The sequence below is a fragment of the Podospora pseudopauciseta genome, chromosome 1, assembly GCF_035222475.1.
Source record: "Podospora pseudopauciseta strain CBS 411.78 chromosome 1, whole genome shotgun sequence".
Classification (NCBI taxonomy): Eukaryota; Fungi; Ascomycota; class Sordariomycetes; order Sordariales; family Podosporaceae; genus Podospora; species Podospora pseudopauciseta.
This window is the reverse complement of record NC_085892.1, coordinates 4,327,124-4,351,517: the sequence shown is the minus strand read 5'-3', so window position 1 is coordinate 4,351,517 and position 24,394 is coordinate 4,327,124. Positions and strand designations below refer to the sequence as shown.

Below are 24,394 nucleotides of genomic sequence, written 5' to 3'. Positions count from 1 at the left end.
GCCACCTGCCAGGTTTTGCGTCGCAACGCGCCTCCAAAAATTTTAGGGACGTTAAAGTGACTGGCAGGGCTGACTTCATCTGGCGCAACCCCACGCTGTGTCGTCACTTACAGCCCCGCGCAGTATCACAGACATGTTGCGCTCAACAACCGGACGGCATTACGTCTGCTGGAGGTGCCAGACATTGCAAAAGAACCCAACCCAACGTCCACTGGGACGGATATCGCAGCCATGCACACCGTTATCGCCATCTCAGCCAATATCAAGCCGCCTGGTGAACACCTCTGCACAGACCCCAGGGAGGCTGCCCCCTTTGCCAGAATTACCAGACAAGTTCAGACTGAGGAGGGAACCATACATAAAATCACAGCTTCGACTATGGGAGGAACAAAATCCAGACCTCACGCCCCAGCAGCACGATGAGGCCACTCCACCCCCATCCGCCATCCTCAACTCTGCAACACGGGCCGTCAGTGATTCCAGCTTTAGGCTTGACCAGACCAATAACCGAACCGCTGGCTTCAATTTTGACAGCAGTGATATCTCTAGCTTGGGGTACACAAGCACGCAGTTGGAACCAGGAGATCTTGTGGAAGTCAGGTATGAGCTTGACCCCAACCATTACTTGTTTTAGAGTCTTAGTGCTGATACATCACTGTAGCTCTTCCGGCTGGAGAGTGAGGCTTCTCGCTGTCTGCTTGGGCAACTTCAATGGCCAAAACCACTTCTACACCAACACGGGCAAGTGGTTTACCAGTCGCGTGTTTCGCAGCTCCTTCGTAGTCAAGAACTTTGTGCAGGATCCGGCGGAGATAAGTGCCGTGATCAGTGCTATTCCATCTCTGTCCGGGGACGACCTCCTTCTTGACGAACTCCAGGATATCAATGCGGGCCCCTCACGAGATATCGCATCCGGTCTGATCAAAAAGATGTACAAATTCCAGGCCGAGGCGCGCCTGCTGCATCAGACCTATGTCGAGAGACTGAACAATGCAGGAAAAAAGCTTGGTGACGAAGACAAGCTTATGAGCCTGCACGAGATTGCTGACACCTTGCTCCCAATGACCCTGAAGCGCGGCAAAGCATCTTTCCCGCCTGAAGCGCTCTATGCTGTTCACTCGGTCGTATCGGTGGATGACACAGCCTTCCGCGCAGCTCTTTTGGGCGAACGTCACCACGAAGGCCGTATGTTTACGGTGAACTCGACTGATAAGCAACGGAACGTGCACGAAGTTGCTGAAGTGGTCCGTAACTTTTACGAAATCCTGGGCAACTCATCAAGAAGAATTCCCCGTCAAGTTGCCCAGGACGCCATGAAGTTTCGAGACTTCGCAATCAAAGTACGGAAGATCATTGACCAAAACCGGCGTCATCGCCCATGGACACCCCACGGCACAATAGGACTAGCCAAGAGCGATGCTGTTCCCATTCTTGATGTTGAGCCTGTCGAGTGGACTGGACTTGGTGCCTCCATCATCCAATTCATGGAGATGTGGGCAGCCCATGATTGGTTTCAACCTGCTTCGCAGCATCACTGGGTTGGCGCCGCTATCTTGCGCGCCATTGGACGATACCAAGATGCCTTGCTTGATCGCAGTTCCGCCTGGACGTTTTTGCAAGAGATTGGCCACATTTCTCCTTGGGACATCAGCCCACGGTATGCCCTTCGTCTTCCAGGACTGGAGCTTGACCGAGACGCGGGCTTGAATCTGCAGAAACCCAAATCAGCAGAAAGACCGGAACCACTTGCGCCCGATCAGCTCGAGCATCTCCGTCAAGACTTTGCAGTTTCTACAGTCTACTGCATTGACTCGGAGCAGACGCTCGATGTGGATGACGGCATCTCACTCGAGAAGCTCACTGATGAAGAGTATTGGGTTCATCTGCACGTTGCCGACCCTGCTTCGCGTGTCCGACCCGACAGTGCTCAGGCCAAGGCAGCGTCGCTACGAGCTGAAACGGTATATCTTCCTGGATTCCAGGAGGATATGTTTGATGGCGAAGCTGTACGCGACGCGTTTTCTCTGGGCGCGAATCAGCCAAGTTTGACCTTCAGCGCTCTGGTCAAGACCGACGGCACCCTGAAGGATTATAGAATCACCCCTGGTATTTTACGAGATGTAGTCTACGTAACCCCCGAAGAGGTCACCTTGGTACTCGATGAACCTATCAACAAACCACCAACACCGTCAAATGAAGTGTTGGAGGTTGGCCCCCGCCCAGCGCGGTCCCCTCCTAGCCGCAACCTCGTCACGGCGGGCGATCTTTCAAAGAAACACCGATCTGAACTTAAGACTTTGCATCAGCTTGGCCAGGCCATTCACAAACAACGACTTTCCAAGGGGGCTCAGCCAGCCTTCACACCTCGTCCGAAAGCCAAGGTGGCACTAGACGATGTTAAAACGATCAAAACAAAGGGTCAGATACAATGTTACAACGACCCCTGGATTCGAGTGGCCTATGAGGGTTCAACCACAGCAGGCGACGAGCTGGTCGGCCCGCTCATGGTACTTGCCGGCGAGGTTGCCGCCAGGTGGTGTGCCGACCGGAACATCCCCATTCCCTACCGCACCCAGGTCACCAAGAAAGAGAACCTGGAAACACTGAAAGAATTCGCCGAAAAGGTCATCAACCCCAAACTCCTCGCTGGAGAGCGCATCATTGGTCCCGACCTCGACAAACTCAACAATCTGCGCGGCCACATGGCGCTGAAGGCCACCCCCGGCCCCATTTTCTCCATGGGTGTTGACGCCTACTCCAAGGTGACCTCGCCCCTGAGACGGTACGCCGATTTGATCGCCCACTGGCAAATCGAAGCAGCCCTGCTCGAGGAACACCGTCTTGGCCGGTCCCTGATCGAGGAACACGGCTCCGACAATACCAAGGTCGTCCACAAGTTCCTTCCGTTTTCCAAGGAGGTTTTGGAGGAGACTGTCCTTCCTCGTGTTCGTCTTCGGGAGGTGCACGCGACCGCGCTTGGAAACAATGCGGGTAATCTGAGATGGATACTCCAGGCGATGCTGCGCGCGTGGAAATTCGGGGACAATCCGAACCAGCTGCCCGAGACGTTCAAGTTTACTGTTGTCACGATCAACCCGAAGCGGGATTTGGAGGGGAAGCTCGACTATTTCGACCTGGAGGCTACGGTCGGCGTGGAACACGTGGAGGGTTTTGCCCTGATTGAGGAATTCAAGATTGGGGAGGTGTTGGATGTGGAGCTGGTTGATATCAATGTGTACCACAAGAAGATTACGGTGAAGCCGGTGAGGAGGTATAGTCTGCCCGAGGCTGAGTAAAGAAGCCGCTGGGTAGTAGAAGCGGAGAAAAGGGTTGTGTTGGTTGTATAGATATGAGGATTTTACATTGCATGTATGAAAACCCAAAAGGTATATTGGAAAGAGACACGCACAAGAAAAGCAACGTTGGGCTATGACAATGAAGATAGGGAGCATGGACTTGTTCAAGAGTAGCCGGCAGAAATGTTTGTTTCCTCTTACTGGTATCATTGCACCTATGAGACTTTGAATCGCTACCACCAACTCTTTTAAGCCGTCTGTGTATAAGCAACACCCTGGAAAGAAACAACACGCCACCTCAACTCCTCCTTCCAAAGCTTCCAACTGCTTTATATACCTCCCTCCTTTCTTCAACCCCCATACATTACTACCATCCTCACAACCCAGCCAACACACTCTGCACCCCCACACTCCCCGCATCCTCCCTCTTCAGCACAAACTGCTTAAAATCCGCTTTATTCAACCTCTTACCCACCGCAGCCGTCGTCGCAACCCCAGCATTCCCCCCTCCAACCAACCCCCCAAAACCACCACCCATCCTCCCATCCGCCGGCCCGCTCGCTAAATTCCTCGACCTCTCCTTCAATGCCTCAGGTTGGATAATAAACAAGTACCCAACCTCCGTCAGCACTTCCACAATCTGCTCCACCTCCCTCGTCAAAGGCCACTCCCTCAACGTGCTGACATACTTTGCAATATCCTTCGTCACCATCAACCCCCCCGTAGCATTAACCTGGAATTTCTTAAAGTGCTCAAACAGCAACCGATGAACCGCCAGCGCGAGCTCAGAGCAAAACATCTCCAGATTATGCCCATCCACCGCCTGACGGGCGAGCACGGCCACTTTTTGGGAGAGAAAGCTACAAATCAACTGGCAGGGCACGGTCTGGAGTGTATCCACCAGTCCCTCCAAATCATCGTCCTTGGGCTTGAAGTCCAACTTCTTTTGCTGTGAGAGGAGTTTGGGTACGTAATTCAAAACAACGTCCATTGTCGACTTCATCACCGCGTTTGTCTTCCGCTCCGTGGCCTCAATGGCGAGTTTGGTCTGCGCTTCCATGCTGCGGCGGATGGTGGTGTTTGACTCCGCCAGGCGGATCAGAACCGTGGTGATGAATCTGGACATGAGGTTCGCGATGGTTACTGCCGGGCGAATATTAGGGAGGTAGGACAGGTCTGGTTCTGTCTTGGTGTTTTCTTGCGAGGTGGCTAGGTCGAGAGCCGCGTCGAGGGCGGTTTCGACGTACACTTGGCCCATGCTCGTCAAGAGCAGGTTGAGCAAGATGTTGACATCCTTGGGAGTCTCGCTTGAGGATCCCATCTCGAGGGTGCGACGGACAGATTCGGCCAGCCAGCCAATCATGCGCTTGGCGTAGGCTACGCTGAGGACACCGTCTTGTTCCGAGACTTCAATGTCGTTCTTGTTGCTGCTGTCATCCCGAATGCCAGCCACACGAAGCATGGTTCGCTTTTGAGTAGGTGTAAGATCGGAGGACTCCAGACGCTCCATGTATGCGTCTTTGGCCGAGGATATTAGTTGGGTGCCCTGCTGGGCAAGAGATGCCATGAACCCGGTTGGCGCCTTCTTCCTTCGGGAGTGATACAGCGTAAACTTGAAAAGCAGAGAGTTGTACATTTCTTCCAGACTCTTCTTCTCGCGGTCGATGTAACCGTTGCCAACCAAGTACGGGATAAACAGCTCCTCCAACTGCTGGTCTAGTGTTTGTGCTATTTGAGCAGAACATGGTTCCGGGTGCTCAGTAAGGCCGTGTGTTTTGAGATCCTCCACAAGTGCCCCGATATAAGCTCGTGATGAGTGCAAGCACCTCAGGAAGGCCAGCGCAGAGATGGTAGTTGCCTTATCCAGAACCATCTCGAGTCGTTGTTGGATAGACTGTTGGAAAACGCGCTGGATGAACTTGATAAGAACCGTTTCGTAGTACGGGAAAGCCCGTTTGATGATGAAGGACTCCTCCTGCATTACAATCTTCACTTCGTCGATGAGAGACTGCAGACTTGGCTCAACACCGGGCGGTTCTGAATCAGGATCAGCCAACTGATCCCACGTATCACCGTCCGCAGTGACCTCGTCTGTAATGAGCTGATCCCGGTCGATAAAGAACTGGTGTTGGTTGACAAAGGCGGCAATAACGCTGGCACCGCCGTTGAAATCCAGAAGAACCTTTGCGCACTCCATCATGTCGTCAAAGTTTTGGCGCCGGTAGCTGTTGTTGAACTGCTTCAGGAGATCCTGCTCCAAAAGCTCCGAGAACTTCTCCAGCGCCTCTCTTGTATTATGCCTTCGGTTAGTCCCAGTAACCCCATTAGTAACACCGTTTCCTCGGAACCCATTCGTTTGCTGACCCCATGACGCCGGATCCAAACGCTGACTGATGCGCATCAGTTGTCGCGCAATAACAGCACATCGAATCTTGTTCTCGGCACCTCCCTGGCGTTGTATCTCTTCCAATGAAGTCACCTGCCCCGTTTCCGAGACTTCTGTCCAGCATTGAATCAAAAAGTTGGCGTCCTGCGCTTTCCTTCTCTTCCTGTCCAACTCCTCAAGCTTCTCGCCAATCTGTACAGCGATATTACCGCCCCCATCATTACCACCGCCACGTATACTTCCGTTCGAACTTGCGTTGTTGTTTAGGGTCAAGTCCAGGGCCTCAAACTGGGACATGGACTGATCAAGCTTTCGACCGAGTGTCTCGAGCGTCTGGTCATGTTGTATCTCGGCGCGGCGGACCTGTGATAGTAATTCTGATTCCTTCTCCTGTAGCTCTTCTCCCAATGCACCCAGCTGTGATAAAGCGTCTATCAAGTGAGAGATGTATCAGCATATGTTGTTAGAAAACACGCATAGGAAGATGCTGCGTGAGCTTCTCACTTTCGAATGTCCGGATTAGTGGTTTCGGGTCGAAGGCCTGGTTCGCCGAGCCTGAGCGGCGGCTTGCTGGAACGGCAGTCTCGGCGAGAGAGTCGACAAAGTCCCTAACGATAAAGTCCTTGTTGGAGAAGTCCTCGAGGGTGAAGCTGGGCCCTGTCGGGAACAGCGAGCGCGAGGCACTGGACCCGCCGCGTTCCATAGCGGCAGCGGCGATTGTCACCTCTTCAAGGCCCGACAGGGAGAGCGCATGGAGTGTCTAGTACAGGCCGGGGGAGGGCTGGTGTGATGGCCCCCGGATTTGTCGTCGTCGTGAGTTGGTCGTACGTTGGATATAGCTGTCACCTCGGTGTAAGGTAGGTACTTGGGGAATGCGCTTGTGGTTTAATGGATAGTCAATGGTCTTCAGGTTAGGTGGTGCCGCCGCGGGGAGCTTCTGCCAAGGGTCCCGTTACAGCAGTACATATCCCCTGTAGGCTGGCTGAGGTGGGGCTGGGCAGGTAGGTGTGGCCCGTGCATGGCCAGTTGGCTGCCCTGTGGTGGGCTCACTCAGAGCCAATCGGCTCGCAGCACCGATTTTTGTAGCTTTTTTAATAGCTTTAATTTAGAGTATTAGCATTATATCTTTACTATACCTTAGAAATTAAATATATACATTTTAAATATTTAATTTATCATATAAATTATAGCTTTAAACTAACTACTATACTATAAATAGTAATCAAGTATTTTAAAATATCTTCAAAAATCTAGCAATACTAATTAAATTATAAATTGATAAAATAATTGAAAATATAGGAAATCTAAATTCAATACTTAACAATATTAAAGTAAATAATTTTAATAGCAATTTTGATTTCATTTTAATTTCAGAAATTTATTTAAGGTTAAAATTTTATATAAATACAGAATAAAAAATTAGAAAAATCAAACTTCACAATTAGTTAAAACTAATATATAAGTCTATTTCAAATTTTAAATACTAGTTGATTTAGTAATATTTTTACTTTAATATTTAAGGCTATTATATGTAATTAAATAAATATAATAATATAATATATTATATTTTAATAAAAATATAATATTAATTGTAAAAGCTTTTAATATTACTTTATTTTACTATGAAAAGGACTAATTATAATTTATTTTTAATAAATAGCATTTTTTAATATAAACGAGATACTAAGCTCCTAAGTATAAGCTAGAGTATTAGATTCCTAACGGAAAAATAGGTGCTGAATTGCAAGCCAATCACACCCACAGCTGCCAAAAGCTCCTAGAAAAAAAAACGTCAGCCACATTCCGTCATGCCCTGGACCCAGATGCTTGGCCTCGGATGTCACTGGCAGACCGCGACGAAGTTACGTGGCTGACCGAGACTCACCTCACTCGATTCGCCGTATCAGTAGGAGCAGCAGGTATTCCCACCCGGAGCAAGGGTGGTGTGTGCCAGGAAGCTGCAATGGAGTCCAACTTTTCCAAGGGAGACGCCAGACTGGGCGAGGTATGCAACCCCCTTTTCTTCCTGTTTCTTACCACATCGAAGCCGAACATTCCGTCTCGGCAACATTGTTTCTTTGAAGTTGTAGTCTTGGAGATTAGTCTATAATCCTTGCGTCTAACCCAACTCTGCTGGATCATAAAGGAGCCACGCTTACGGGCACCACCACAAAACCAAACCCCAGCCGACCTCTCCGGCATCGACAATAAGCTGCTATACGCCATGCCCTTCAGCGCCAAAGACCTGCAACGGTATCGTAAGGATGAGAAGTTCAGTCACAGGCTTCTGACGCCCGAGGAGAAGGTCAACCTTCTTAAGGTACGCGCCCCAAACCAAAAGCATGTGATCCGACCAACGCTGACGTTAAGCATCAAACAGCCATATCTCCCCTCACCCCCACCACCACTCGACCGCACCCGAAGAGCCTCCCTTTCCCAAGTCTCACGAGAAGAACGAAAAGGCAAGCTGGGTCTGCGCCGTTTCCTTCGCCGCCACTTCCACATCTTCATCTACGCCCTCATCCACCTCTACTTCTCCATCCACATCCGCCTCCGCCAGGCTTACCATGCCATTGGCAACCGCTTCTACACCGTCTATCACCACCACCACCACTCCCCCGAGTTAATACAGCGTGATATCAAAGACCTCAGTCGCCTTCCCAAACACCTCAGCGTCATCCTGACCCTCGAGGATCAAGGGCGCAGCGGAGCCGGCCTCGAAAAGCTCGTCAACGAAGCAGCCGACATTGCCGCCTGGTGCGCTAGCGCGGGCATCACTCAGCTCTCCATCTACGAGAAAACTGGCATCCTCAAAGGTTACGTCAAGGAAACCCACCAGACCATCTCCCAGCGTCTCCAAACCTACTTCGGCCCCTCCTTCCCCTCCGTCTCGCTCGGTGCCCCTCACATCCCGCCAGTCCAATCCGGTCTCCTGTCCCTCAGCAACAGCCCCAACAATGAGAACCGCAAGAACATTAATATTCTTCTCATCTCTGCCGAAGATGGCAGAGACTCCATTGTTGACCTGACCAAGACCCTTGCCGAGATGTCCCAGCGTAAAAAACTCCAGCCCGTCGACATCACCACCGAGCTAGTAGACGCCGAGCTGAGCGAGAGTGTCATGGAGGAGCCTGACCTGCTTGTGTTGTTCAATCCCTTTGTTGAGCTTGCCGGTTACCCACCGTGGCAGATTCGGTTGACGGAGATTTTCCATGTGCCGGATAACCAAGGGGTGGGGTACCAGGTTTTCTATCGGGCGTTGTGCAAGTTTGCCAAGGCGCAGATGAGAATGGGGAGGTAGGGCGGATATTGCTCTTCCTTTCTTCTTTCTGTCTGGGTTTTGATATAGAGGACAGGGTCATACGAGGACGATATTGGGCGACAGGGCGGCGGTTTTCTCTTGTTTTGTTTCTTTTTTCATTGTTTCTGTCTCGTCATTTTCATTCTGCCAGCGAAGAGCATGTTAGATACTGTGAATAGACTTTTGGGAAAATTCAAAATCAGTCGGCTTTTTCTGGCTCATCCTTCTCTGGTTTGGGATATGTGATCGGTTTACGTTCCGTGCTGGCTTTGGGGGCTGGCTTCCACTCCTTCATTTCCCTGGCTGTGTCATCCCATCTGAAAACGGGACCCTTGCCGACATTGTAGTTATAGTAATTATCAGTCCCTCCTTTCACCATGGCTCTCCGAAAGGTGATGTTGATCCTTCCATCACCATACTGGCTGCTTTTGCCAGCTCTTTTCGGGATAGAGTGCAGCCAGTTAGATTGGGTTTTGCCCTTCATGAGAATCATGTCGCCGCTCGCGAGGGGTAACTTGAGCTGCTTGAATACTGTTGTTTGGCCGTCTGGGGGTGGTGGGACAGGTTTATGTTTCATGAGAAAATCCCTTGCTGCTCCTAGGCTGAAGGAGGCGATAGCTGGTTCTGGACCGAGAAACCGCTCGTCATCGCTGTGGAAGGATATGCTGTCTGATCCTGTGGCATAGTAGTTCACCAGGCAAAAGTTGAACTTGCAGTTGGTGGCCGCTTCGGTTGATTTGCGGAGAGCGTCGAGACATTGTGGTATTGGACGGGGCGAGTACCGTGGGTAGGCTTCACCTATGTTGATTCGGGTGTGGGTTCTGGCGTCGAGGATGATGCTGGGGTTGTCGTCGTCAAAGAGGGAGGTGTGGTCGAGTCCGAAGACGGTGGTGTACCTTGGGGTGCGGATTTGAGTCTCAACACCGAATCTTTTGATGGAGTACTCTACTCTGTAGAAAGGGAGTTCAGAGCGGAGGAAGTGGAAGAGGTCTTTGGCGAGGTAGGAGGGGATGAATGGCTCAAAGCAGATGAGGTCTAGCTCTGGTTGGTCGTTTATGGGCCTTCCTGGTCTGGCTGGAAGGGAGGTGAGCTCTTTAGTGATGGACTTCGAGAGGTCCCTGATAGGAAAGGGGTATGTGTTGTGTGAGGAGTAAGTGGGTGTCTATCTCAATGTTAGTCTGGAGTTTCGCATCACTGAAAGAAAGCCAACCTCACCTCATCTTCGTCAGCAATCGTTGCGATTCGCTGTTTCTTTGGATCCGGAGTGAAGAATGAGTGAATGGTCCTTTTCTGTGCCATATTGTTAAAGGAGGAAGTCGGGATATCTCTCCGACAGTTTCCCCAGGTTTTCAGCCTGAAAAGTGCTCTTATTTCAACGACTTTACCGAACGACCATGTCAACGGCTTCGAGTGGAAGCAGCGGCATGTGACTTCGGAGGGTTTCCGTCCCAAATCGCGACACGAATGGCGTTCTATTTAGCAGACGGGGATGAACTTGTTCAGCATCTCCAGGCAGAAAAAGCAAACGCGCACTACGAAGGCCCGAACTGTCGCGTCCGTTCTCTAAGAGGCTGAAGTGACATCACCAGCAGGCAAGGCTGAAGGTCTCAATTACAGTGGCGTGATATGTCTCATATGATTGGTTATTTGGAAAAATGCTGTGGACCCCCTCAAAATTTCACCCCTCCGAGTCACTCAGCCTTGTGCCCAAGATCTACGCTCACATGAAGGAGGCACCGTTCGCTCACTCAACTTTTGGAAGGTAAATTGAGGCTCGGTTTCTTCTTCTCATTACAATTACTTGTTAACTTTCTGAGAGAATGGAAGCCCAAAGCAGAACCACACCAAGCGTTGACGCTGTGAAAGGACAACAAGAAAACGTGGAGATGAGTTTTCTTCGTCCACCCGTTGTTCGTTTAGGCGCCGGTGCAGCGCTGAACCGCGCCTTGTTCAGCAAGAAGGTGGACTTGGCTGCCGCCGCCATACAAAGCCCCAAGGTCATTGCGCATTACAGAAAGGTCCTTCAAACAAGCCAGGAGATGCTCAAGGTCGACAGGATATCTCCCATTGTGTCTCACCCAGATAAGGAGCTCGGTGCGCAAGGTCGCAAATGTATCTTACTCAATCCAAGTGTGAAGGCTGAAGGTAAATAGTGTCAAAATCAATGCTGTTTTAAGGCCACATATGCTAACCACTGCTCGCCATTTCAGAACCGACGACATGGGGTCCTGTTATTCAAGAAGGAATTCAGAAAGAGGAGTTGACAGTCATTCCTTATGAGCTCACACTCGAATATGACTACTGGACCGCACGTAAGAGACACATGATACTGTATACATTGTTAGAATGGCAATCTCACATCTGCATCAAACTAGGCGACACCATGGAGTCGGTCCTCCCCCCTGAACTTCATGATGAGATTCCATCTGGTTTCAACGTAGCAGGCCACGTTGCTCACCTGAACCTCCGAGATAGCTACCTTCCCTACAAAAAGGTAGTAGCAGAAATAATCCTTGACAAGAACCCCAGCATCAAGACTGTCATCAACAAAGTCGACAACGTCGGAGCCGAGTCCGAGTTCCGCACCTTCCAGTACGAAGTTTTGGCTGGCGAAGATGACCTCAACGTCTCCTGCACTGAAAACAACTGCAGTTTCAACTTCGACTATTCCAAGGTGTACTGGAACAGCAAGCTCGAGTACGAACACACCCGCATCATCAGCTTCTTCAAGCCAGGAGAGGTGGTATGCGACGTGATGGCAGGCATCGGCCCCTTTGCCCTCCCAGCCGGCAAAAAACGTGTGTTTGTCTGGGCCAACGACAAGAACCCCGAAAGTTACAAGTGTCTCAAGGCCAACATCCAGAAGAACAAGGTCCAGGATTTTGTTCGTCCCTTCTGCGAGGATGGCCTCGGCTTCATCCGTCAAGCGACGGATGAAATTCTAGCGGCATCCCTCAAGGGTGAAAAGGTCGTCATCACAAAACCTGGACCGAGATCAAAGTCCAAGAAGACGGATAAGCCCACCACGCCCGGTTTTGTACCGGAGCCGCTAAAGCCCTTAATCACAGAAACATATCCTCTCCCTCCCACCATCTCGCACTTCGTCATGAACCTGCCAGCCTCGGCAATCGAGTTTGTCGGCTCGTTCAAGGGAATCTATCAATTGCAAGAAAACCTCTTCGCACCCACCACGAAGACTCCTCTGCCTCTTGTTCACGTCCACTGCTTCGCGCTCAAGGCCGACGACGAGAGACCGTTGATTGATATCTGCGAAAGGCTTACCAAGTATCTTGGTTTCCCCATGAAGCCGGGTAACATTGACTACAATCTTAATGGGGAAGGCGAGGTTGCTGTTCACAATGTGAGAGACGTTGCGCCGGCCAAGAGCATGTACTGCGCTACATTCCGTCTTCCGGCTGCCGTTGCTTTTGCGGCGAGGGACTAGGTTGGCTGTTCATGACTATGATGGGTTCATTCGGGCATTGGCAACATAGGAGGGAAGCATGGTGTTCAGGGGCACATAGGGCGGGCTGCAGGGGAAAAGTCTACAACTAAGATTTCGGCTACTTTCACATCATGCTTATGTTCATCTGGCATCATGATACCGTCCAGGCCAGGGCTCGAATATGTGATCATGATATCAAACCGAATAATCGCGACATTTACGTGCTCATTACCATCAGTGGCATCCCCAAACTCGCGAATTGACAGGGTGAGATCAAACCAAAGGATATGCATCTCACAACAACAACCAATTTATCAACACCTCCCTCCAAAAAAACAACCCCCACACCCCCAGTGTATCCCCATCCCATCTCTCTTTGCCCGGCAGGCAAAGATCACATCACACACCCTACCACACACACAAACCACCCCGGCTGCACGGGAGGCCCACCCGATGTAACTCACGCCATACAACGCACATATAACAGCTCACATCAACCAAACCTCTGGACAAAGTTCCCACCGGGAAATCTTCTCTCGTTGTGTGTGTTTTTCTTATAAATGACGGCACGCCATGGATGGCATCGGATTAAGACCCCAACTCTTGCTTAAACGAAAGTGGGGATGGGGCTGCCAAAATCCCAGGGGTGAGGTGGTGGCAGCACATCGTCCGATCCGTCCTCCCATCCCATTGTGTGTGTTGTTACCTATGTCAAAGTTTCGTCGGATGAGGGCACACACACACACACACACACACACCTACACACCTGCACACCAGGGATGTTACAGACTGACTGTACTGCTACGCTACGCAATTCATCCCTCTCCCGCATATTGGAACTTCTAAAGCTACGACCTACCTCGCCCAAGCCCCTCGGCGAGCAAAAGCTTCAAAGTTGGGTGGTGGTGACACGAAACAGCTCCCATGAGCTCCCAAGAGGAGGGGTTAGTTTACCCTTCCCGTTCCCATCCTCCATCCCCCCCACGTTAAACCGGCATTTAAAACATTTCGGTCCGAAGAGACGTGGCTGTCGACTCGGTCAAGAACTCCCCCCGCAGCATATCTCTTTGTTTAGAGGAGGTTTATGGAATTCTAGATTCTTATGGCGTGTGTGTGTATAAATCACCCCAATTGTTCCCCCCTCATATGGAAAAAAAAGATGACATAACCTGGTCGAGAGATGACGAAGTCACCAAGAATGCCAACACCCCTCCCTACCTCCCTCCCCAACTCCCAGTTGCATCTTCCTCAACCACATCCGGTTCCGGACCATTCTAGTCGTAAAAAGGATAAGAGAATTTCCCAATTCCTAGTTCACCGGTCTCTGGTGTCGTTGTTGTTCGTCTTATCAACGAGCTTCCCGAAGGGCGGGGGCGGGGAGATAAGCAAGCTGTCATAGCTACACTGCCATGCCCTGTTCTTGCAGCTGCAACAACGGTGTGAAAGATGCGAGAGAAGGGGAGCAAAGAACTGGGACACGACAGGAAACGCCACCGATTTAACCGGTCGTATTGTATAGTGCGAACTAGGTATGTATGTAGCGTGGGATACCCGGATTTCTTCTAGATATGCAGCTCGTCACGAGAGGGAAGGTGATATGGAGAGATAGGGATAGACGGGTTTAAGATATTGTGGGATGCGGAAGTCAATGGTTACTCTCGGTCGTCTGGGTTGAAGGCTACTTACTGAATGGGGAAGCATAAACTTAACTCATGATCAGTTCCTGGGTGGAATGTAAAGAGGTCAAAGGAAAATGCTTGTTGATTAAACATCCACTTACACACGACGTCTGCTTGACCCGCTTCCAACGTGCAATGCCGAGATATCCTTCAAAAGGTCTAGAACTGTGTATTCAACCGTGTATTCAGCGAGCAATTGCCATTCCATAGCACCTCATGCCGACCTGCAAAGCAAGAACCCCCGGGAATGGCCCGGTGCTCCCCGCCAGTACCCCCGGACATATCTCCGGATACGCCTCAGCCCGCCATGTAAGGAAATTGTCGGCGGCATGCTTGGCAAGATGCGAGATAGCAACGAGACAGCTTCCGATGTGGACTGCCAAGCCCGGATCGTGAAGATAGTTGCAGCGTCGGCAGCCAACAATAGCTGTCGACGGCAGGCTGCAGGTGACATTGCTGCTGGAGCTCTCGAGGGCGCGCCGGGAAGATGGTTCCGGATCGGTGGGTTGTTGTGTCCAATGGCCACATGAACGTTGCCAGATGATAGGACTCTATTGGAGGGCATCAGCAGCTAATCTGGGACTATGCATGCAGACTTGAATTGAGTTTGCAAGTTGATGTTTTGTTGAAACTACCATAACGGTGACGGATAAATCTAAGAATATCTTGAGGCGACCGTTGAGGACCACGAGAATAAGGTACTTGTCTGAGTCCCGTTTCTTCAGTCAAAGTTAAAAACACTCGTATCTGCCAAACCATCCGGAGTTCATGTCCAAAGTCCCTGCATTGCTGCTATCTTGCATCTCAAGAACTCCTGCAGCTTGGACGAAGCGTGATGATGTAGGAATAGCTGAAACCTGTTCATACTTCTCCATCCGTTCCGGCTTTCCCCTAGGGCGGGATTTGCTGTCGACGCTTTGAAGAACCTGACGCGGCTGCTGGTCCTTGTTTGGATTGGAGTGAAGAGCCTTTTTTTTTTTTTTTTTTTTTTTTGGCAGGGACAGACTAGTGTTGCAGAGATATGTGCGGTAATGTCCGCTGGTGAGATGGGCTATTTTAAAGAGATCTCCGATGTAGAGCAGAAACAGGTTGAAACATACCACGGTGTGATGGTTGATACCAAAGCCGCTCGACTTGGGGCCTTTCATCAAACGTCCCAACTTCTGATCTCGGGAATGGACACTTCCACGCATTGACAGTCTGTGCCAGAGATTGTGCACTGGTTTGAATGGATGAGGCCGTCGCACTCGCCTCGGCTTGACTGATGAGGTCCCACTTTCCAGCACCACCGAGCTAGCCAGCCTGATGAGTGTCTGGAAGCTTGAGGTCGAAACAATGGAAGCAGAGCCAAGTCCCACCCCATGCATTGGAAAGCTCTCTCCTCACTCGGGGTGGCTTTGACGCTGTTTGCAGAAACGCGGGAGAAGCCGGAGGAGCCGCTGAATCGAGGATGTTCCGGAACAGAGGAGCATAGCGAGCCAGTTGCCGATCCGAACTGCCCTTTTTGTTGATCGATGAAGATGAATTCGCCTCGCCGACAAATAAAGGGCGCTGCCACGGGGTAACTCTCGAAGATCGAAGGCTCCGGCCGGCCTTGTCAGTGGAGAGCAGAAGAACGCCCAGAGACGACCCCGCGTGAGAGGCGAAGGCTGCGGTGGAGCACAGGACTTGGAAGACACGAAGACAAGATGGCGTCTTGTTCAGCATGCTCAGCACCAAACTTTTTGGGAATGATAACGCAATGGGACAGCCCCGAGTGGGGAGGGATTCTGACAGCATCAGTGTTCTGGACTGCTGGTGCTGGTGAAAGCGACCGGTGCACGGGACGCCGAGTTGTAGTGCAAAGGTACCTCTCACGGCGCCGCCTGCAGGAGAGGGACCTGAATCAGACTTTCCGGTCGATCCATGGGCCACTCTCTCCATTTCCCCGTGTTCAACTCAGCCTGGCGAGCCTGGGAGTGTCCACTGTCCACAGTCAGTCAGCACAGGGCACAGGGCAACCACTGTCTGTAAAAGGTAGATCATGGATCAGTGGAAAGGAAGAGACGGGAGTCGCAGAGTCTCGAGATTATTACTTGCTGAGTTGCCGGAGGACCCGGTGCTATTCAAAGAGACTGTTCGGCTGCCATTTGAACCATCCTGCCTTCGAGTGCCATTGCCAATTCAAAAGACTGAACGGCTTGACTAACAGGAACCGTCACCAACCAAGGAGAGGCGCCAGACGAGGTCACAAGCGCAACCCTGGTCGCCCATTCCAGCCCAGCGATTCGTCTGCCCCCCGTCTGCCCGCCTCTCCCGCGTCCGTCCTTCCTCCCACGCCCACCCTTGGTTTGGTTCCCTGGTGACCTGCAACGCCTGCACTGTGCAGTCAAGTCAATGCCCACCGGGCACCCCCCCCCCCCAGACCGCCTCCAGTTGTCCAGCTCCAAATTCTCGGCGGGCATCGTCGCACAGAACCCCAACTTGCATTTTTACCACCTTGTTTTTTCCCCATCCCGTCCACCGGCCCCTGGACGTCTGCAGAGAAAATCCATTGTCTTGTCCCCCTCGACAACAGACAGACTCGAGACCTTTTCGACGGCAATGACCACCATGGCCCTCCGACTTTGACAATCGCCCTCTTCTCCCCCTCACGACGGCATCGATTGTTGCGACGAACGCCTCTCCATCCCTTGCTTCACCTCCTAGACTCCAAACCCAACAACGAACTGCCCTACGCAATTCCCCAGGAACGAGGGACGCGGGGGGTCAACCACGAAACAAAATAAAATCCATCACATTCCCAGCCAACTACCGGTAGTCCATAAAACTAGAAAGGGTACGTGACCAGTTTTCATTTCAGTGTTTCCAATTGCCATTCCACGGCCTGTTTGCCTCTCTTACTCCAAGGTAACATACCTTACCTACCGCTTTCGTCCCCTCCACTCCCCTGGGCTGGGCAATAAAAGCCGGGACGAATGAAGAAGGCATTCGATGGTTGCTGGTTTGCTGGCTGCCTGTGCGCCTGCACATCCCATTGAACAAAAACGGGTGGGGGGGCACATGACGATGGGGTACAAGTGCATCGCCGAATTCCAATCCCTCACCTCACCTGCTCACGCTCTCTCAAGCTCACGCTCACCTTTTTTTGGCTTGATAATGGGGAGAGCGAGGGCAAAAGCCTTGTGGAACCCCCATGATTGCCAAACCGAACCCCCAATCCCCACACCCCCGTTTGAGCATCAAATCCCCCCCTCTCCGGGTCACGCATCCCACGTTTTGACGGCACACCCGGCAGGGGGGTCAGGGTAGGAGCTGGCTGGTCGATATTGCAAAACCCACTTCCGCTCAGTCTGCCCAAGGTGCCCAGACCTCGAAGAGCCGGTGACTTATCCGTACACCTTCTCGCTCCTCCAGACCTCCAGCCCCATTTTCTCCCTTCACCTCGGGTACACCATACGAAGTGATTTCAGAATTCCGCTTTCGCTCAAGCCACACCTCACACCACGATCTTCAAGCAAAATTTCCGTTGTTGGGACCCGTCTAATCGTGATTTCTGCAGCTTACCGAGAAAAGCGCCGTCTCGTTTCGCCGAACACGACCTGTCCCGACGTCAAGGAACCGCGCAGCCCTTCAACCCGGCCGCCGTCTTTGTTCTCGGAAGCCCTATCAGCCACCGGGACGCTTTCCCGCTCACACCACAGCAGAAAGAAGTCGAGGGCATTGTCTCTCGCCCTTCCTCACATCGCGTCATCTTCTGCCGCGGCCCAGACGGTTTCGACTTTTAATTGCTCCATGAGAGGACCTCTGGGTTGCTTGTTGAAGGATAGAAGGTGACTTTGGACGGCGCTCCATTGATTATCAGGGTTCAGGCTTTCAACATGGCCGTGGTTATTTCATCCGAAGAGAATAACTATTTCTCTGCTTCAACGTTGCGCCGCTCTCACTCGCAACCAAAATTCGTCACAAAAAACTCGGGGTTCCATACCTCATCCTCCACTTCGCGGCTAGCAGATCTTTACCCAGAGTCAACAAGAAGCTATTCAAGCTCGAGCGTGTCTTCCACGCCATCCTCGCCGCGCATTATTCGCATTGACTCATCAGACCAGCTGCGGTCAACAAAGTCTGGGGCAAAATTCTCCCTGGTGTCAGGTTGTGAGGAAGTCAGGAACGCCGAGTCGGTAACCTCGGAGGACGACATCATTTTTCCGCAGTACGAGGAGAGGGGTGGCTACTTCGGCCGTATTGAGGTGTCTGAGCCTGCACCAAGTCCTCAGGCGGGTTACTCATACACTTCGTCACCAAATGACGATGAGAACTCGGCAGCCACCTCACGGCCGGGGACACCCGACATATCAGAGAGAGCCGAGGATGACATCTCACTAAAGGTCCGGCCTTCTCGACATGTGGACTACCTCTCGCATAACTGGCGTGAGGAGGATATCTGGTCGTCGTGGAAGCTGATCGTCTCAAGAAGAGGCGATTACAGCGACTCTGCGCGGTTAGAAAATGCTTCCTGGCGAACATGGATGAAGGCGAAAAACAAGCTGAGCACAGTCTCGCCTGAGACGCTTAACTGGTGCGTACAATTGACATGGGGGTGTTTTTGCTACTGAATCCCTAACACACAACAGGCTCAAAGACTGCGATGTAACGTGGCTTTATGGCCCATTACAGTCTGGTGCATCCATGTCAAACCCGAGATTGAAAAACTCGAGCTCGCGGTTATCAAAATCGAATCCTCAAGAGAAGAAGAAGACCATTTTGAAGAAGAGGACCATGTCAGAAATCATGCTTCAGAGGTCCCTGTCAACGTCATCGCTGGTTAAGCAAGCAGCGGCGGCAGTGCAGGCGCAGCAGAAGGGTGGGCTGAAGCGAGGTGGTCAACGACCAGGACTCGAGCGTGCCACCACTGACTTTGTCGGCTTCCCATTCTCTTCGCGAGGCGTCAGCCATGACGGTACCAGCCTGTTCCCTTCCACAAGATCATCCGGCATCACATCTCCATTCAACGAGAAGAAGCACATCCATTTCAACGAGCAAGTGGAGCAGTGCATTGCGGTTGAGATCAAGGGTGACGACGACGAGGACGACGAGCCTGTCCGCTATGACAGTGACTCGGATGACGGTGCCATCATGATGAAGCGATCAGCCATCAAAAAGAGAAGACCAACCATGAGGAGGGCCGCGAGCCATGCTGGCAACATGGAAAGCAAAACAATCGCCATGCTGCCGTCGACCACGTTGAAATACCGGGACGACACGCCGGAGCCGACGGAGACGGCCATGAAGCACAGCACGGGAATTTACAAGAACTCGCCGGTATCCCCATCTTCCTCTCAGGAGACATTGCGGCCATCCAAGAAGTCCGGCAAACTCTTTTTTGCGAGCGACGACGACGACGACGACGTCAGTGACGATGACGATGACGAGCCCGTCCGGTTTAGCAGCAAGAGCGCCAGCGCCAGCACCAGCTCTAGTCTCGGGGGCAGCTTTGGTGAAGGCGGCTCTGGATTGCGTCGGTCAACCTCGACGTCCAGTCTTTCGGCAGAACCAGTGGGGATGCGACGAACATCGTCGGGGATGTTTATGCCTTACGAAGAAGGAGATTCGGAATCATCGAGCGGAACCAGCCTCATTGGCCGGGTTATTGATACGGTAAATACGGCCCGGGACATTGTCCACGTTATCTGGAATGTTGGGTGGAGGAAATAATACTCTTTTTGTGGCGAGACTTTTCTTATTAACCAATCCTGTGTTTTCCAGAAGGAGGTTGCGCTTAATACCCATCGATTTCGCCCCAGTCCGAAAAAGTTTTGAAGATGTACGATAAAGACATACTTTGCGGTGCGTTGGGCCATTTTGCCCTGTTTTTGGTTTTCGGATGACGATTCACAAAATGGTCACGCTGCGACACACGCACACACAAACGGACCACTCCCTCATTATCTTCTTCATCGTCATCAATATCCCGCAAAAAACGGCAAAGCCATTTTGTATTCGCATGGGGGAAGGGTTATTAAAATTTTTTGGCTTCAAGGGGTTAATCACGACAACGAAATATGCATTGGCTGGGGTGTTTCGAGACCATTTTGTTTTTTTTTTGTTTTTATTTATCAGGGAGGCAATCAGACCTCACTGATGCCGGTTGCTCAATCTGGCTGGGCAAACTGGAATAGGGAGGGGAAAAAAAAGCTTGTGCTAGACGACCTACTCAGCAATGGGCTCACGATATGTGCATTTGGGTTGGTTGGTGTGTGAGGTGCGGACACTGGGTCACCGACTGGTGGAAGTTTGGGAAGCCTCGCACCCTCCAATAAGGCACTATATATCTAATTTGGGCGGTCTTGGGAGTTGGGTCATCCGCCATCGCGGGAGTATAGGGAAGACAAAAGGAACATGGGTGACCACACAATATTTTCGAGGCACCTAATCGAGTCTCCTGATTTTTATGATGTTATGGTTGCTCTAGCGTGGGGTGTTTGTGTTTTGTGCGCTTCTCCGACTGCGTTCAATGTGTCTTTTGGTGCCTTGATGACTGTGTGCTTCGTTGCTGTCTTTGCGATATCGGGTTTTGGGGTTGATAGCGTGCTGAGCGAGTCTGAGTTGACGTTGTGTATAGTTCTACCAGGTATCATGAATGGTCTGTTAGGGTTGGGGTTGAGCGTGCAAAAAGGAGCGTTGGTTGGCTTAGCACGAGTCTACTTAATAGACTATCCTAATGGTAATAATAATAATAAAGACAATTAAATTTGTAGTATCGCCAGAATCAAATGAGGTGATCTCTCTACCTGGGACATGGCATGTGCTAAAGTCCAACCAGGATAAGGACTTCTCGAAAACCTGGGGAAGGCGTTGAATCCATTTGCCAAGCGAGTGGGTGGTTGGGGGGGGTTCAACTGCGGAGGGGGAGCTCAGACCTCCAAGGCTGTGTGGTGTGGGCTGAACGCGTTGCAACGGGAGCTGCCTTGAGCTCCGACCTGAACAACCAAGCCAGCCAACTTCCAGTACCCTTGAACAGTTCCCTCAACTCCAAAACCAACCCCACCTTCATCGACGACAACAAATCGACAGAATTTACGGCTTCGATCGACACAGAAAACACAGAACGCAAAGATGGACACCCTCGTTGCGCGGTACAGTCGCCCGACCTACACCCAGAATGAGCTGTTCACAGAGCAGGAGCAGGAGGAGTTCGCCGCCGGGTCTATTCCCAACCTTTCGCTGAAGTTTGCCATGCCGCCCGTAGCTCAGGTATGTCTTTATTCTCTCTCTGTACCACACCCAAACATCACACTAATCACCCATCGTTACTCCAGCCCTCGGCCTGGCTCCGCGCAGCAACCGACGACCGCTCCAACCCCCACTGCCCCATCAAGATCGCCCACGGCACCACCACGCTCGCCTTCCGCTTCCAGGGTGGCATCATCGTCGCGACCGATTCCCGCGCCACGGCCGGCAACTGGATCGCCTCCCAGACGGTCAAAAAGGTCATCGAGATCAATTCCGACCTCCTCGGCACCATGGCCGGCGGCGCCGCCGACTGCCAGTACTGGCTCGCCTGGCTCGGTATGCAGTGCCGCCTCCACGAGCTCCGCCACAAGAGGAGAATCTCTGTCGCGGCCGCGAGCAAGATCCTCGCCAACCTGGTGTACCAGTACAAGGGCAAGGGCCTGTCGATGGGCACCATGTGCGCCGGCGTCACCAAGGAGGAAGGGCCGGCGCTGTACTACATTGACAGCGACGGCACGAGGCTGGCGGGGAACCTGTTTTGCGTCGGGTCCGGCCAGACGTTTGCGTATGGCGTGCTGGATGCCGAGTACAGGTACGACTTGACGGTGGAGGAGGCGCTGGAGCTGGGGAGCAGGAGTATCTTGGCTGCCACGCACAGGGATGCGTACTCGGGTGGGTTTATCAACTTATATCATGTCAAGGAGACCGGGTGGGAGAAGCACGGGTTTACGGACACGAACCCGGTGTTTTGGAAGACGAAGCTGGAGAAGGGCGAGTTTAGCAATGTTACGAGTGATTTCTCGGAGGAGGTTTAGAGGGTAGGGAGGAGCGTTCTGGTTTTTACTTGCACAAGAAATGGGGTAAATTAGGGGCGTTGGTAATGCATGAAACGATGAATTAAAGCAGCAATCAAGACGTTAAATAAAGAGGATGCGTGTGTATGATAACCACGGCACTCTTTACCACCACCCTGATTGCTTTTTAGCTCCTCAAGCTTATATCTCATTAGATTTGGAACGCTAATGTGCACCTATCTTACATCTTCTGCCTCTTGAGCCACCCGTCAACCCCCATCACCCCCCTCGTCCCCTCCTCTCCAAGACTCTCATCCAACGACCAGCGTTGAATTGACCTCACTCCCAAATCAGTCTCCACCCCCTCCGTCTCGAACATCTCCATCCCCGCCCATGCAATCATGGCCGCGTTGTCGCTACAAAGACTCACAGGCGGAGCAGCCAGCTTTATATCAGGCCACCCCCTCTGATCGAGGACACTCCTCAGGACGTGTCTCAGAAATTTATTCGACGCCACGCCCCCCGACAGCACCAACGTCTCGATCTTTTGTCCTCCCCTCAACAGCCCCTTCAATCTTTTCAGATCATTCCTCCCGGTACCATGCCTCTTGTCGGCCTCGCTCACAGGCTGGAGTTCCCTCAGCGCAAAAACGACCCTTGAAGCGAGGTGCTCGAATGCCAGCCTCATTGTTTCTCTTGCTAAAATCCGGCGCTGTTCGGTTGTGAGGGATGGGGGGGAGAGTATTTGGTTGGATTCCTCGGCTCTGACGCGGTCGAGTTTGGTGTGGGGGTAGAACTGGGCTAGTTCCTGGACTTGGCCGCCGAAGCCGGAGAAGTTGAAGGTCATTTCTTTGCTTAGGGGGAGAGGGGGGGTGAGGGACCACCCGGGCTCAAATGGTGGGGAGGGGAGGGGGGAGGGGAGGGTTTCGGAGTGCCGGTTTGGAGGGGGGGTGTACTTGTAGGAGGGAGAGGGGAAGGCGAACTGTTCCAGGGCGGCGGCGTAGGCTATGTTTGGGAGGGAGCTGAGGAGGGAGGGGGGGAGGATTTCCCTCGCGGCTTTGTCGAGCATGTCGCCTAGGGAGATGTTGGTTACTGTTGCGAGGATGGTGTGGGTTGTTAGGGTGGTGGAGAGGAGGAGCTGGGTGTGGCCTCCTGAGGCGAGGAGGGTTAGGAAGGGAAATTTAGGGGAGAGTTTTGATGAGGGGGTTGAGGAGGAAGGGGGGAAGGGTTGTTGTAGGGCGTGGTCGAGGCGGGGGGTGAGGGCGTGGCCTTGCATGTGATGAACTCCTAGGAAGGGGACCTGCCAGGCGACAGAGAGGCCTTTGGCTACTCCGAGGCCGACGTCTAGACATCGTGGGAAGCCTGGGCCTCTTGTCACGGAGACAAAGTCAGGAAGTCGTCGGGGGGTGGGTTTGCCTGTTTGTGGGTCGCGGATAGAAATGGTTTTGACCTCTGGGGAGTGGTTGGTGTGCTCTGGTAGTGACTGTACAGCTTCGTTGACCAGCTTAGCCAACTGAATCTCGTGCGATTTGGAGGCTATTGTAGGATGTATGCCCTTGAATTCAACATGGTTTGATGGTATTCTCTTGTTGAACTGTAAGCGTGCTGCTGGGCCTGCTTTTTCGAGGATAGCGACACAGGTGTCATCGCATGATGTCTCTATGGCAATAGTGAGGAGAGATTTGTGGTGAGTGCGGCTACTCAAGTATCGACAGTGTCTGTTGAATGATAATGGCTGCCTTGTTCTCAGTGTATATTTTGGTGGCCCATTGGACAGGGTGGTTGAGAATTTCATGTTGGCTTTAATCTCATGGTTTGGTTTTTACTTGTTGGTCTGAAAATGAAATGATGGGAAAAGCCGTTTATGCTGTCTGAAAATTGTTATCAGCTTCTTGAACTGATTAATATTTGAGGTATACCCACCTTTCGAATATTTGTGATATAAGTGTCATTGAAGTGCCAATGAGTGAAACCATCAAAGTGCACAAGATGAATAGGTCAAGATTTTGGCTGTCTGACACCCCCTGCCAGCTGACGGCGGACCGTTCTCGCCCGTATCTCACTTATACACCTTACCACGGGTCAGCCAAAAAATACATCGAGAAAAAGTGGCAACTATTGACAAACGAATAATAAGTAGGATGTTCTCATAAACTTTAACAAAAATGCATGGTCAAGAACACGGAAAAAATGACACAATACACCCATATATCCAGCCCCCATCAGATCAGATACCCATCTATATAGCCTTTTATTTCACCCAACCTATATCCATCTCTAA

The 24,394-nt window shown here is 51.8% G+C and overlaps 8 protein-coding genes across 8 annotated transcripts; 5 read left to right on the top strand and 3 right to left on the bottom strand.

Moving 5' to 3' along the window:
• Positions 1-19: 19 nt before the first annotated feature.
• MSU1 (3'-5' RNA exonuclease complex component) lies at positions 20-3,534 on the top strand. The gene is made up of 2 exons (XM_062907815.1): positions 20-600; positions 662-3,534. The coding sequence occupies exons 1-2, from the start codon at positions 134-136 to the stop codon at positions 3,294-3,296; spliced, it is 3,102 nt and encodes a 1,033-aa protein (XP_062770795.1). The 5' UTR covers positions 20-133; the 3' UTR covers positions 3,297-3,534.
• On the bottom strand, positions 3,443-6,627 carry SEC10 (Exocyst complex component 5). Its single transcript, XM_062907814.1, has 2 exons — positions 6,187-6,627; positions 3,443-6,113 (listed from the first exon to the last, which is right to left on the bottom strand). Exons 1-2 carry the CDS (start codon positions 6,383-6,385, stop codon positions 3,673-3,675), a joined length of 2,640 nt encoding a protein of 879 aa, XP_062770794.1. The 5' UTR covers positions 6,386-6,627; the 3' UTR covers positions 3,443-3,672.
• A 788-nt stretch (positions 6,628-7,415) lies between these two features.
• QC763_112290 (uncharacterized protein) lies at positions 7,416-9,140 on the top strand. The gene is made up of 3 exons (XM_062907813.1): positions 7,416-7,687; positions 7,829-8,002; positions 8,063-9,140. The coding sequence occupies exons 1-3, from the start codon at positions 7,520-7,522 to the stop codon at positions 8,981-8,983; spliced, it is 1,263 nt and encodes a 420-aa protein (XP_062770793.1). The 5' UTR covers positions 7,416-7,519; the 3' UTR covers positions 8,984-9,140.
• Positions 7,756-10,553, bottom strand: QC763_112280 (uncharacterized protein). Its single transcript, XM_062907812.1, has 2 exons — positions 10,199-10,553; positions 7,756-10,145 (listed from the first exon to the last, which is right to left on the bottom strand). Exons 1-2 carry the CDS (start codon positions 10,280-10,282, stop codon positions 9,183-9,185), a joined length of 1,047 nt encoding a protein of 348 aa, XP_062770792.1. The 5' UTR covers positions 10,283-10,553; the 3' UTR covers positions 7,756-9,182.
• Positions 10,554-10,638: 85 nt separating this feature from the next.
• TRM5 (tRNA(m(1)G37)methyltransferase) lies at positions 10,639-14,154 on the top strand (the record flags this gene model as incomplete). The annotated part of the gene is made up of 4 exons (XM_062907811.1): positions 10,639-10,745; positions 10,803-11,128; positions 11,194-11,295; positions 11,359-14,154. The coding sequence occupies 4 exons, from the start codon at positions 10,639-10,641 to the stop codon at positions 12,426-12,428; spliced, it is 1,605 nt and encodes a 534-aa protein (XP_062770791.1). The 3' UTR covers positions 12,429-14,154.
• A 2,320-nt stretch (positions 14,155-16,474) lies between these two features.
• REG1_2 (protein phosphatase regulator) lies at positions 16,475-19,801 on the top strand (the record flags this gene model as incomplete). Its single annotated transcript, XM_062907810.1, has 3 exons — positions 16,475-16,925; positions 17,218-18,665; positions 18,721-19,801. The coding sequence occupies exons 2-3, from the start codon at positions 17,968-17,970 to the stop codon at positions 19,799-19,801; spliced, it is 1,779 nt and encodes a 592-aa protein (XP_062770790.1). The 5' UTR covers positions 16,475-16,925; positions 17,218-17,967.
• Positions 19,802-21,202: 1,401 nt separating this feature from the next.
• On the top strand, positions 21,203-22,344 carry PRE2 (Proteasome subunit beta type-5; the record flags this gene model as incomplete). The annotated part of the gene is made up of 2 exons (XM_062905277.1): positions 21,203-21,340; positions 21,406-22,344. 2 exons carry the CDS (start codon positions 21,203-21,205, stop codon positions 22,132-22,134), a joined length of 867 nt encoding a protein of 288 aa, XP_062770789.1. The 3' UTR covers positions 22,135-22,344.
• Positions 21,397-23,908, bottom strand: QC763_0014310 (uncharacterized protein; the record flags this gene model as incomplete). The annotated part of the gene is made up of 2 exons (XM_062905276.1): positions 21,397-21,964; positions 22,359-23,908. 2 exons carry the CDS (start codon positions 23,906-23,908, stop codon positions 21,397-21,399), a joined length of 2,118 nt encoding a protein of 705 aa, XP_062770788.1.
• Positions 23,909-24,394: the final 486 nt, after the last annotated feature.

Coding starts and splice junctions, on each gene's coding strand:
- MSU1 (XM_062907815.1), top strand. CDS start 134: ATGTTGCGCTCAACAACCGGACGGCATTACGTCTGCTGGAGGTGCCAG. Junction 601..661: donor GGAGATCTTGTGGAAGTCAG/GTATGAGCTTGA, acceptor ACATCACTGTAG/CTCTTCCGGCTGGAGAGTGA.
- SEC10 (XM_062907814.1), bottom strand. CDS start 6,385: ATGGAACGCGGCGGGTCCAGTGCCTCGCGCTCGCTGTTCCCGACAGGG. Junction 6,114..6,186: donor ACTAATCCGGACATTCGAAA/GTGAGAAGCTCA, acceptor CTCACTTGATAG/ACGCTTTATCACAGCTGGGT.
- QC763_112290 (XM_062907813.1), top strand. CDS start 7,520: ATGTCACTGGCAGACCGCGACGAAGTTACGTGGCTGACCGAGACTCAC. Junction 7,688..7,828: donor GAGACGCCAGACTGGGCGAG/GTATGCAACCCC, acceptor TGGATCATAAAG/GAGCCACGCTTACGGGCACC. Junction 8,003..8,062: donor AGAAGGTCAACCTTCTTAAG/GTACGCGCCCCA, acceptor AGCATCAAACAG/CCATATCTCCCCTCACCCCC.
- QC763_112280 (XM_062907812.1), bottom strand. CDS start 10,282: ATGGCACAGAAAAGGACCATTCACTCATTCTTCACTCCGGATCCAAAG. Junction 10,146..10,198: donor CGATTGCTGACGAAGATGAG/GTGAGGTTGGCT, acceptor ACATTGAGATAG/ACACCCACTTACTCCTCACA.